The 13748-nt window shown below is 35.0% G+C and overlaps 1 protein-coding gene across 4 annotated transcripts in view; it reads right to left on the reverse strand.

The window, feature by feature from the left end:
• LOC138702803 (uncharacterized) overlaps positions 1-13748 on the reverse strand; it is a 35933-nt gene continuing 22185 nt past the window's right edge. For 3 of the 4 annotated variants that reach the window (XM_069830111.1, XM_069830117.1, XM_069830103.1), the window contains 3 exons: positions 7599-7850; positions 4652-4926; positions 1-2140 (listed from right to left, as the gene is read on the reverse strand). In XM_069830111.1, coding sequence (XP_069686212.1) covers positions 1876-2140; positions 4652-4926; positions 7599-7850 — 792 coding nt within the window. In that variant the 3' untranslated portion in view covers positions 1-1875. The remainder of the gene's footprint in view (positions 2141-4651; positions 4927-7598; positions 7851-13748) is intronic. The other variant, XM_069830128.1, reaches the window with a different exon arrangement.

Here is a 13748-nt window from a genome sequence, read left to right on the forward strand (position 1 = left end):
TAGCGACAATATATCATTTATTTTCAAAGACAGTAATTTTAAGTTTGCAGCATTAAGTTTACATGTAGACAAATTAATATTTTCGAGTTACTGATTTTTTAAAATCTTTTTACAAATAAAAAAAACTATGGTAATGCTTCATGCAAGAAACAATATACCCCCATATTAACACATGTGCACCACTCAAAAATAATTAGCAACTAATAGTGCAATGATCAGAACTATTTCACATATAAAACTGAGAACAATTTTTAATAAAAGTAAGAAAAATTTTATGCGTCTAGCTTCATAAAAAAAATATCTATATATAACAAAATTTATGTCCACCAATAAATTCCAATTCTTTCTTTTTTCTTTTTGCAATGACTAGTTCTTAATATAAGTGGTATGAAAATGTAATTTCATACAAAAGAATGAAAAATGTTAACATTATATTTTCCTTATTTCAATTTATTACTGAACATCATTTGAAGTGTTGAAGTTATTGTATTTAGAGTAAATACAGCCAGCATTGGAGTTCTTGATTGTATCCTGAGAAAAGTAAATTTATTTCAACATAATTGGAATAGTGCTTTTCGTATTACAGTATTTTTTTTATACAAAACTACTCATAAGCATGTCCCTCCTATATTACAGAATGCTTTCATCTCACCAGAGGTAGAATATTCCCTTTTTTTTAATAGAAAAATACACACAAGCATGTCCCTGGATCTATATCGTCAATCCACTTTCAAATGTCACAAAATGCTTCAACTTGTCAATGGTCTTGCTAAGCTAGACTGAACTCAATCAATGAAATCCAATACACACTGGTCTGTATTAGCAACCCTAGTTACAATGTTTAATGAAGCGTTAAAACTTGTTCATGTAAACAACATGCTGAACACAGGCCATTCTCGAAAATATCGTGAACTAACATTTAATCATTTTGTGAAGAAGACTATTTTCATACTATATTCTGGCATTAATTTTTGACATATTTTATTTGATTAATTATAACAATTTTTAGATTTGTTTAATGTATAAGATTTTGTTTCAAGCAATATTATGTTGTTCGAGAAGTTCATTTTATTTTTAACATAAAATACATTTATATTATGTACTGCACTTATAAATTTGTAGTTATCTTAAAATTAAATATATGAATATATATTGCTGGAATTCCTTTGTCAATGCAACAAATTATCATTTTATTAAATATACATTATAAATAACAGATATTCTAATCACATTTCTGTTGCTTAAATTTGTGAGTTTGAAAAATAACCTATGATCAGTTCAACACTGTAACTACTTCCCTATTATACAGTCACTTTTTCCTCCAAAAATAATAAATTATTACGGATTATAAGAAAGTGTCTTACTCTCGTCATTATTTGCTTTTCACAATTACGATTTATAGAAAATTGAAGAACTGATGATATGAGACAAATTAATAAAATACAATGATGCACTTCAGCAAGTATTGAATTTCAGAAGTCCCCTCTAAAGTCAAAATAACTGAAAACTAATTTTTCATTTTAACTCAACATTCCATGCCCGAAAATTAAAAAAAAAAAAAATAAATAAATAAATAACAGTTTTTAATATTCAGTTCATGGCTACTTGATTGAAGTTTATGTGACACCTGTGGCTGACAATTTCCATTGCAAATTAAATATATATTTTCCTGTTCATCAGGAAATGAAAAACACATTTTAAACACACTTTCATGAACAATGTAAACTATAAAACAGTTTGGATTCACACTATGAAATCTGTGCAAAAGTTAAAGGAAATTTGATCTAGTGACTAGAAGTTGACAAATTCATGTCTATGAATGATTGTGCCACTTTATATTGAGAAAAATGGTCTTGAAAATGTTCTCTCTTGCCTTCAGGTCACAGTCATTACAAGAGCCATAGTCTCATTGACAGGCATTGAGTCCAGTTCTTGATCTTGCTCTTGGTTATCTATATGTTGGGGGTGGTTCTTTAAATGCTTCTGCATGTCCTGCTTCTGTCTGAATGCCTTTCCACATATTGTGCACACGTGGGGACGTTCGCCTGTGTGGATAGTCTTATGATTCTTGAGAGCATATGAACGGCGAAATGCAGCTCCACAAATGTCACATGGAAATGGACGTTCATCACGATGAATTCTGAAATCAAAGAATTTCCATTTAAGTTATTAGTTTTACTCTATTTCTAACTAACATCATAATAATTTCTTTATATAATTGTCCTCTGTAGTCTAGTGGTTACCATGCTCAACATTAGACCTCAGGTTCGTCAGTTCAAAGCCAGGCAAGGAGCATTAAATCTTGCAGAGTCTTCCCACAGAAGGAAAGTGAAGTCAGTGGTAGATGTATGGTACTGTCTCTGATTGCAAGGATTCTAGACAAAAATTTACCAACTGCTTCTCGTCTATGTAAAATAATTACATTTTTTTAGTCATCATTATTGCCTATCACATTCTATCACTGGAAGTCACGAATACCAATTGAACAATTCCTTCACATAAGTACACTTAAATACCATCGACCTGGGCCGGGATCAAACTCGCAACCTCAAGCATAGAAGCCAGCGGTATACTGACTCCGCTACCCAGGCCGACAACATCTCAACAATGAACACATAATTTTGTTTCTGGATCTGTACCGTATTTACGAGATTGTAGTACGCACTTTCTTCTTTTATTTTTTGACAAAATGCATTGAAAACTGGAGTGTGTATTATATTCTATGGCATATTATATTCGCATGCAAACACTCAGACTCGAACAAATTTAAATTAATGCTCTATTTACATTATGAGATATAGTGGGAAACAACTGACAGAAACAGCCACTACAAGTTCGTGTTTTCTCGTCTTTTACACACTTTTCATTCGTAATTTTCTGTCCATTTTTGACAATCATTGATAAGAATAATAATTTTAACTATGATACGAGAATGACTTAACAATTTTTTTTCTTTTATTGTGAGATTTTATTAATACAACTTTGAACAATTGCGCGTCTTTAATTAAACAAAAGAATTTACCAACAATTGAAGATCTCCCTGGAAAAAGTATGTAACATCAGATTCTTGAAATGTGTCTTGTAGGTGGAAAAAGTAATTTTAAAGCAATTAATTATGACAATAACCTACTGCGTTCAATGGCTGAATAAACTTTTATCTTTGTTTAGTCAGATGTTTGTGATAGTAAATAGAGGCTTAATGAAATATGCCCCTGAAATTATTGTGGTGGCAGGCCGAACATTCTTGTCGTGCCTGGCTGCGTCAGGGAGTTTCGCGCGCGTCCGGCAGAGAGAGGGCGCAGGGAGACGAGACTCAAGCTTTGGTAGGCACTAGGCGCAACGCAGAGAGAGGGGAAAGAACTGCGGTTCCGGCGCGGAGCGGAGAAGATGGGAGTAAGGAAACGTCTGGAGACCAATTGTTGTAGAAACTACGCGACGCAGAAGATTCGAGAATGTGTGATTTAATAAATAAAAGGGGCAAGTGAGTCAGTTAGTCAGAGGCGAGAAAGCGAGTGAGGTGGACCTGAGTTCGAGTTAGTCAGCTGCGAGAGAGCTAGCTAGTCTTCAAGTCTTGGAGCAAGGTGAACCTGAGTTCGAAATGCAGTGAACTTGAGTAGGTCCGCAATGGTAGCGTCCAGGTGAGTGCGAAGTATCTGGAAGTCTTGGGTTCGAAGTGCAGTGAACTGTATCTGGAAGACTTGGTGTTTGACGTACCGTGAACTTGAGTGAGTGAGCTACAAGAACTAGCCAAGGCGAACGAACTGTGAACTGAGAACGGACAGTTTTGTCTTGTACATAGTGCTTTGTGAATATTAGTTGAAATTAGGAGTACATTGTTGTTCTTCTCAATAATACACGTGAATTGTCATTGTCGTTCGGTGGAATGCAATAATGACTGCTGTGTTGAGTGGAATACCCATTGTTGACGGTGTGTGGTTAAAGTTAGAAATAAAAGACTCATTATGTTGAAATATAAAAGTTACATTATTTTCCTTTCTCCTGAAGCACGAATTACAGTTTTATTGGTTACATCCTTATTCCGGGGAGGTCTTCAATTACTGTGAAAGAGTGGCATGACATCAGTCATTGTCAATCAATGTTCTAACAGCAACCCAGACCTACTGACTGGAAGTTCCAGTTCTGATACTGTAATGAAGATGAATGTGATGTATAGCTATAGGTAAGGAAATGGCTTTATAACCTGTCTTCATAATATAATTTTAATCTTAAGTGGTTTTAGTACAGTTGTGTATTACAATCGCCAATATTTTTTTCTGGATTTTAGGTTAAAAAAGCTTGTGTGTGCATTATATCAATTGAAGTAAATACGGTATTTTTACTTTCTTACATTTTCATGACAAACTTATTGCGAGCAAAACTGAATCATAACATATAAATAAAGTTTTGTACCTCCTGGGATTTAAAATACGATCGTACAAGCGTAAAAAGTGTATAAACAAAAAAATAACTGAAATATATGAACATGAAAAGTATAGGAACTTTGCCGGAACTTAACGTAGTATAAGTGTGAAAAACATATAAGTGAGAAATGTATGAATGAAGTTTTACTGTACCAATCAAATGATGTCTGGAAATTAAAAGTCATTGCCTGCATTCCTAAGAGCATCCATATCTAATAAAACTAACGTACCTTGTATGTTCAAACCACATGGCTCGAGTACGGAAAGACTTTGGGCAGTGCTGACAAGAAAATGGCCTTTCTCCTGTGTGTTTGCGAACATGGTCATCCTTGTCACCTCTCTGAAGGAATGTTTTTCCACAGTATTCACAAGAATGGGGTTTGTCACCCCGGTGTAACCTCAAATGTGATGAAAGACCTGAACTATGTACAAATGTCTTATTGCAGATAGGGCACACAAAAGGTTTAGTGCCATTATGCGTTTTCTTGTGGGAATCCAGTGATAACTGAAATAAAATTTTCAAAACATTATTACATAGGCTTATAAGTTGCTCAAAAAATGAGGGTGCGAATTAAGATTTCTGATGAGGGAGGGATAGAATCCTAGACAGAGAATACCATACATAAAATTATTATTATCTTCATTCGATACGGCTCAACGCATGGTCGCACTGAGTTGCTTGTCTTGCATCTTGATTATAATAATAATTATATCCATGAGCAGGCTTAAGATAAGATGCGTAATTCCTAAGTTATTGAGTGTTGTCAGCTTGCCAATGAATTAATACATGATATTATTTTCTTTGCTTATTTTGTACATCATAAAGTACATATATTCATACTAAAACAATTATATTTTGTGATGGGGGGGGGGGGGGATAGAAGTTATTCCTCGCAGGGATGTTAATATGAATTTATGAGAGAGGGATAACTTTCCAACTGGGGGGAAATCCCCCCATCCCTCCCGTTAATTCGCACCCTGCAATTAATATACATAATAAAATTTAAATCAATTATACCATACTATAATACCTAGACTCTATCAGATGAATCAAATAACTGGCATGGACTGTGTAAAAAGGAAAAAAACAAATAATTAATAATGCAGCTACTGATTAAAGGAACCTGCTGCCTTAGAAAAAACTACTTATTTACTCTAATATAATGTTCTATTGCATATAAGATCCATTTCAATTTTCATGAACCAAAAATAAAAAGTGTTATTTTGCTATTCATATTGTAACTTGTGGTCACAGTCCAAACAATTTATCTTGCACCTGAATCCCATCTGTTTTTTTACCAACTGTTTGTCATTAATCTATAGCATAACTAACAAACAGATAAGTTGTTTGCAGCATTATGTTTTATGGTTTTGCACTATGAGCAATAAATGTAGGAGTTCTTTACATCTTTAACACTGGTCTGTTTTAGTATGGTTTTATAACTGTTTTAAGTATTTTCAGTTACTGTATTTACGCAATAAAATTATAATACACTCCTATTTTTGACAAAATGTCATTCTGAAAACTGGGATGCGTATTATATTCGATTATGTATTATATTCGCACACAAACACTCAGACCTAAGTAAATTTAAATTAACGCTCAATTTATGCTATCAAATATGGTAGGAAACTGCTGACAGAAACAGCCATTACAGATTCGTCTTTTCTCTCTTTTGTGCACTTCTAATTCATAATTTCATGTCTATTTTTGACAACAATCTTTATTAATACGAATATTATTTTTAACTACAATAATGACTTAATGACACTATTTTTCTTTTATTCTGATTCCTTTTGCATACGACTTTTAACAATCACGCGTGTTTAAATAGACCAAAATAATTACTGATGAAACAATGGCATGACATTAGTCATTATCAATCAATGTTCTGGCATCAACCCAGACCTGTTGACCAGAAGTTCCAATTCTGATACTGCAAGTGAGAATGAATATGATGTATAGCTAGAGATAAGGGTGCCTTTATAACCTGTCTTGGTAATATAATTTTAATCTTCAGTGGTTTTTAGCAAAGGCAAGTTTTATATTCGTCAGTAATTTTTTTCTGTAATATATTCAAAAGGCATATTATATTCGAATAAATACGGTATTTGTAACAATATGATTTTGTTATAGAGTATAAGACTTCCTTCATATTTGACAATAAAAATCGAAAATGAGTGTCTTATACAGAATTTTGAAACTACTGAATTTTGTCTAATAAAATATTTTCTACCACATATATTGGCTACACTGTTAAACTAAGTAACTCTCATGTATTGGCTATACTGACAAACTCAAACATTGTATAGTTATTATAAAGTATGGCCATGGCATCAGTAAAACTTTAAATCACACGTTCATCTCACTTATTTCATGTCCCACCATCAACAGAAAGAAATAGTGAGTTCTTTGTCAAACCTCTACACTGTAAAGTAGATAAGTCTCGACAAAGAAGAAGAAGATATAATAATGATATCAGAATAAAATCCTCATGAATGTGAGCATGATGATTCCAGGAAATCAAACATAGTAGCAAACTGTTTCACAAGCCATCTGATGTACGACATCATAAAATTATGTGTTAGAAGTGAGCCTATCCTAGCCTATGTTTTATTTAATGACGCTTGCAACTGCAGAGGTTATATATCAGCATTGCCAGTGTGCTGGAGTTTTGTCCCACAGGAGTTCTTTTACATGCCAGTAAATCTATTGACATGTGCCTGTCATATTTAAGCACACTTAAATGCCATCGATCTGGCCCGAGATCGAATCCGCAACCTCAGGCATAGAAGGCCAGCACTATACCAACTGCACCAACCAGGCCAATATCAGAAGTGAAACATAATATAACTGGTGTCCAGTAGTGAAGGGAAACAAAAAATGAATGAAACTAGACTACTGTAAATTCTATTATGCTATTAACCAACAAGTAAACAACCTGTAGAATGACGAAAAAATAAAAAATTAAAGATAGACTGTAATAACAGTCACATCAGATCATGGGATCTAGAAATTCCTTATTTCAGGAACAGTTTTTCTACAGTGCCAGACAGAAGCCTCAATAAGCAGACATTAATAAACTAAAATTATTAAAAATAAGAGTTTTTTAGATTAGACTGTTAAAAAATTTTCCTAGTCTGAAGCTTTTTAAGTGGTAAGTAGTGAAATGCTACCTTGCGAGCAAAACATTTTCCACACTCATCACACTGGAAATTTGGTCCGGGGTTATCTCCTGCGTGCATCATACTGACATGGGCTAAGAGCGAGTGTTGACTGACATAGCGCTTCTCACAATATTTACACTTCCATCTTTTCCGTTCATTGCCAGGTACATCACCATCCAGAGGTGGTGGCTGCGTTTCACAGTGACGTGTTTTTCGATGATAAGCCAAACTCCATGAATTCACGAACTGTTCAGGGCACAACTGAAAAATAAGGAAACTTATTACACTAGAGTTTTATAAGCAAAATGTAAGGAATGAATGAACAACCACAGAAACAAATAACAAAATGAATCAAAGAATGAATGATAATGAAAATACGTAATTTTGTAAGATAGGATAAAGTTCTAAATTTTTTTTTTTTATCCAATGCCACCAGGTTGTCTTTTCGACATTTCTGGTCTTCTCTCCTGTCTGTGGCTTAATTGTAACACACTTCTGAGGTTGGGGCGCCTGGAAGGCGGAGTTACATTACCCCGATGATGTGATAGGATGATTATGATAATGTAGTGCCAGGAGAGGTCTTAAATCTAAACTTAACCTAAATTCTAAATGTACAGTAATGTAATGATTCAATGCACTTTTGATAACACATTTTGTTCAAGTCCCAGTTCTTTCAGCTCTAAATGAATTTAGAAGAAATATGCTATGAAGAATGTGCTCAGCTACTTTTTTTTATCGACTGCTAGTTCTAATAAAAAATTTATTGTTATCATCCTCTATTTTATTTTCTGTCTCTTAAATAGAGACCAGGTTGAGTCTTCATAATAATTTTTAGGCCACAATCATTGAACCATAATCATGCAGTAATTCTGAATTAAATTCTAACAAGTTTTTGATACCTTGAGAGAGGCAAAAAGAGAGGGAGGGAGGGAGGGAGGGGGGAGGGAGGGAGAGAGTAAAAACGGAAGATTAAGTGAGATTCGAACCCTTGTACCAACATGGGAATTTCTTAAGTCAGTCAATTAAAGCGACTTTGCTCATTTGATAGGTTGATGGCAATATGCTTAATTTCATAATTTAAGCTGCAATACCAAAATTAATAAACTAATGAATTAACTGCAATTTAATATAGAAGTTCACAAAATGCAATTAGTAATATTGCTTTAAATTCTTTTTTAACTGGGTCATTTTACGACATTTTATAAAGTGCGATGGTTATCTTGCATCTGAGTGAAATGAAGGTGATAATGTCGGCAAAGTGAGTTCAGGTTCCAGCACAGAAAGTTACCGAACATTTGCTCTTAATAAGTTGAGAGAAAACCCCAGAAGAAACCTCAACCAGGTAACTTGTTCCAACCAAGATTTGAACTCAAGCCTATTCGTTTCACACTGTTACTCTACAGCAGTGGACTCATTGCTTTCATTTGCCAGATGAATTGTAGACATGTCTTCTATAGTATGAGTTTCAGGAAACAGTGAGGAACATATTATTGTGCTGAATAGGACATCTAACGATATCTGTTGGTGTACCATTGAAACTAACAGAACAAGCTAGTCTCCTTAACAGATCTGCAATAATAGATCAAAACTTAGCCAATTATCGTGTTTTGTTTTTCGTGAAATAGATTACAGAACACTCACAATCGTCTTGTTTGAGACTCATTATTGTTCAAAGATGGGTATTGCATTTTGAAGCTGAAGATATCAATATTACATAATTACTGATGAAATGAAATAGCCTATTAGTGTCCCTTAGAAGGGCTAAGGAGTCCTGCAAGAGGGAAAGCTCTGGCTCCATTTTGCTCACGTGTCGAGCTAGTCTACGTGGGCAGAGTTGTGTACTACACATCGACAATTATGACTAAATATTAACACTTTGACACTTAATTATAACTAAGATATTCAACACTTGTGTCATTTAGGATTGTACTCATTGCTGTTAGTCTGTTCTGCACGTTAGTTATCAGTGTTATCACATTAGAATATTTAGGCTTTGTCATTCAGGTGATTTCAGTTCCTACTCATTGGTCTATATTTAATTCGCACTAAATTAACATATTAGGATATGTATCACTTTGTCCTTGGGATGTTGTTGTCTCTACTCAACTAGCTGTCGTCCTAGCTCCTTCCATCCTCTCCTACATTGTGCTACTCTGCTCCAGTGCGTTCCGATCTGCTGCCTGAAGGAGTCAGCCCATCTGACTCTCGGCCTTCCTGGTCTTCTCTTTCCTTGGTAGGGGTCCCAAGTAGTTGTTATTTGCGCCCATCTATTCTCCTGCAGCCTTACCACATGTCCTCCCCATTTCCATTTTTTTCCTTGCCGCTTCATGAACTATGTTCTTGGAGGATGTGATTTCTTGCAGCCTCTTGTTGATAATCCCTGTCCTTCAAAGATATGCCGAGTATTTTCCTCTCCATTCCCCTTTGGCATACTGCTAGGGTGTTTTTCTGTCTAGCTGTGAGAGCCCACGTTTGGCAGCCTTACAAAAGGACTGGAAAGATACAGGTGGTGAGTGCTTGGAGTCTGAGGTGCTATTTTTACTGATGAACCCCACTCTAAATGTCTGTCAACGGCTTCTATTGAAGACAGTGTGAAGAGATTTGATGCCCTTAACAAAGAGAACTACCATGTAACAGTTTGAGAAATTACTACCAAGCTCATAGGTCATAATATCATCCAAACTCCATTGGAGAAGCTGTACTACGGAAAATTAATGCATGATAGTGCCTCATTTGCTTTAAGAGGGACAAAAATTGCAGCACCAAAACACAGCCATCAATTGCTTCAGCCGTACAACAAACAGGGTGATGACTTTTTCTTAACCATAAAGACGGGTGATAAAAATTGGTTTCATCATTCTGATTCCAAAATGAAATGACAAAGTATGAAATGGCATTACCCACAATCACAGACAAAGAAAAAAATCAAGGACCATGCCTTCAGTTTTCAAGGTTATGGGCACAGTGCTCTGGGATGCTGAAGGTGCTGTAACGACTAACTTCCTGGATGACAAGCAAACTGTTATTGCAGCAGGCTGGTATCAGGGAAGTCTGAAAAAGCTTTGTCGAGCACTGTGTGACAAATGACTGGCACAAAAGTCATTCTCCAACATGACAACGCACGACATGTTCCACCATGCAGTGGACTGAAAGAAATGGCTGGGAGATACTTTCTCACTCCTCCTCTCCCATAGCTCGGATTTAGCACTATCAGAGTTCCACATCTTTGGTTTCATCACGGAAGACTTAAGAAGTCAACTTTCAAAACAGATGAAGAGGTGCAGGGAGACCTGTCACAGGTCTGCCAGAACAGATTTCTACTCTACAGGCACATTAAACACGTAATCTAACGTCAACACAACCATTCCTACAGAGAGACTGAACTGGATTCCCGAGCATGTGGGAGATGGTTTGCTGCATGTTGCATGGCATTCATGCCTGTTGCACACTGTCTGGTTGACCTACATTGTGTAAGCAAATGTTCTGTAATTTCCAATTTTACTTTATATCCACACTGTCATCGACCTTTATTCTTCATTGTTTTCGAAGGAAAGAGTTTTACACAGTAGATTTAATATGGTAAGGAAAACTTCCACAGTAGTGAGTTGTGTATTGGTGTGTTGAAATAAATAGTTTTGGAACTACTTAGCGGTAATAAAGTTCAGAATACAGACAACTGAAACAAGTCACATATACAGTAGAGCATCGATTATCCGAAACAATTGGGGACAGGGGTGTTCAGATAATTGATTTTCTGGATAATCGATCATTTACGAAAGCAATTTGTACTGGTGTCATAGGAGCAGTATGAAACAAAGAAACACTGATATTAAATACAAAACTGTACTTACAGTACATATTTTGTATCACACGTCTTACAAATAACACAGAGAACTGACTAGTCTAGTTTGACAAGTTCAAAATGGCCATCAAAGTAGGCCTAAAGTTTAGGAAAAGAAGTCCATTTTTTTTTGCTTGAGAGCTGAGACTTTTTTTTTTTGCCACTAAAACTCTCAAACAGTGCTAGCAAAACTTTTACTTGGCACACGCACAAATTTGAATTTGCCGACTGAAATGTTTTCGGTTAACCAATGTTTTGGCTGATCGGTATTCAGACAATCGATGCCCAACTGTATTTCAATCAATATTTAATTGCGTACTCTATTATGTCCAATACGAAGAGATTGTTGTGACAAATGGACAAAGGTAATTTCGCGCTTATTTTTTAGGTCATACAAGGCAAAGTTGAAATCAATATCTTGTTGTTGTTGTTTTCTAATGCCAGGCATTTGACAATAAAGTCATTTGACCTCTTGCACTCCAATATTTTTCAAATATATTATCATGACCAGCCACTGAATCACAGATTTTGAGGTGTTCCAAATCCATTTCTTGGTTTGAGTTGCACAATGGGCAGTTAGGGGACTGATATATTCCAATTCTATGCAGGTGTTTGGCCAAACAATCATGGCCTGTTGCCAATCTAAATGCAGCTACAGACGATTTTCGTGGTAAATCGGGAATTAACTGTGGATTTTGATGCAGAGAGTTCCATTTTTTCCCTTGGGATTGAGTTATCAAATTTTGTTTGTTGAAGTCTAAGTATGTAGATTTAATAAATCTCTTCACAAAGTAATACATAGATTTAGTAATAGATCTGTAAGTAGCAGTGCTGCCCTTCTTTGCTAAAGCATCCGCATTCTCGTTTCCCAGGATTCCACAATGGGATGGTATCCATTGGAATACAATTCTTTTATTGAGTGATATTAATTGAGAGAGCATTTCAGTTATTTCTGCTGTTTGAGATGAAGGTGTGTGTTTAGAGACGATTGATAGAATAGCTGCTTTGGAGTCTGACAATATAACTGCATTCCTAAATTTATTGATGTGGCATAGAAGATTCCTGAGACATTCACTTATTGCAATGATTTCACCATCAAAACTTGTTGTTCCATATCCAAGAGATCTATAAAGTGAGAAGAGACAGCACATAACACCTGCACCGGCACCTTGTTCTCTGGAGATCAAAGATCCGTCAGTGTATAAATGAAGCCAGTTTTGTGGAGGGTACCTAATATTAATTGTGTCTAAAGACAATTGTTTCAGTATTTCAGTGTTTACTTCTGATTTCAGTATTTCTTCTGTTAAATTTAGATTATATTCTATATTTAATAGAGTTAAAGGGTTTGGTTTAATTTGTAAGTTTTCTTTTAAATTCGGGATATTGATTTTCTGTTTTAATTCTTGAACAATGGATATGAAACTTTTTTGAGTTTTCAATCTACAGAGAGGACTGTATGAATGCCAATTGTTTCCTGGTAATCTGATAAGTTTTTCATATTGAATCAGTGCTTTTTCTTCTATTGTAATTTTGATGCTGTTAATATTAGTGAGGAATCTCATAGAATCTATTGAAGTTGTTTTGATTCCACCAGTAATAAGTCTGAGAGCTTGGTTTTAAACATATTCTATGTCGTTTATGAAAGGTGAAGTAATTAAAATTTCTCCACAGTATGTCAGCACTGGCTGTATAAACATTTTGTATGTAGTGTTCAGAGTATTCCTAGAGCATCCCCATTTCTTTCCTGCTAGTCTTTTTAGAAGGGAGAATCTTTTACGAGCTTTTTCAGAAATGTATTTCAAATGGTTGCTCCATGTTAACTTACTATCGAAAATAACTCCAAGATATTTGGATTCATAAGTCCTAGGAAGGTGTTGGCCATTGTATTGGATATTGAATTCTCTTTCTTTTTTACCGAGTGAAAATATTTGGTAGTTACTTTTGCTTAAATTCAGTGTCATCAAATTTGATGTATTCCATTCATGTAGTTGATTTAGAGCTTTAAGAGCAGAATTTGGAATTTTGTCTCTATGTCTGTAAGATCCGGAAGTCCACGAAACTATATCATCTGCAAATAGTGCTGTTTTCATGTTTGATTCCTCTAATAGGGAGGGTAAGTCATCTATATAAATATTGAATAAAGTTGTGCTGAGAACAGCGCCTTGAGGTAGACCTCGATATGTTTGTCTGTAACTAGAAAGTGAGTTATTGAATTTAGTGGCAATGAATCTTTGACTAAGGAATTCTGATATCCATCTGAACATATTGCTGGAGATAGTTGAAATCAATATAGAATTATATTTATATATAGTAGTAAT

Source organism: Periplaneta americana, chromosome 1 (genome assembly GCF_040183065.1).
Source record: "Periplaneta americana isolate PAMFEO1 chromosome 1, P.americana_PAMFEO1_priV1, whole genome shotgun sequence".
NCBI lineage: Eukaryota > Metazoa > Arthropoda > Insecta > Blattodea > Blattidae > Periplaneta > Periplaneta americana.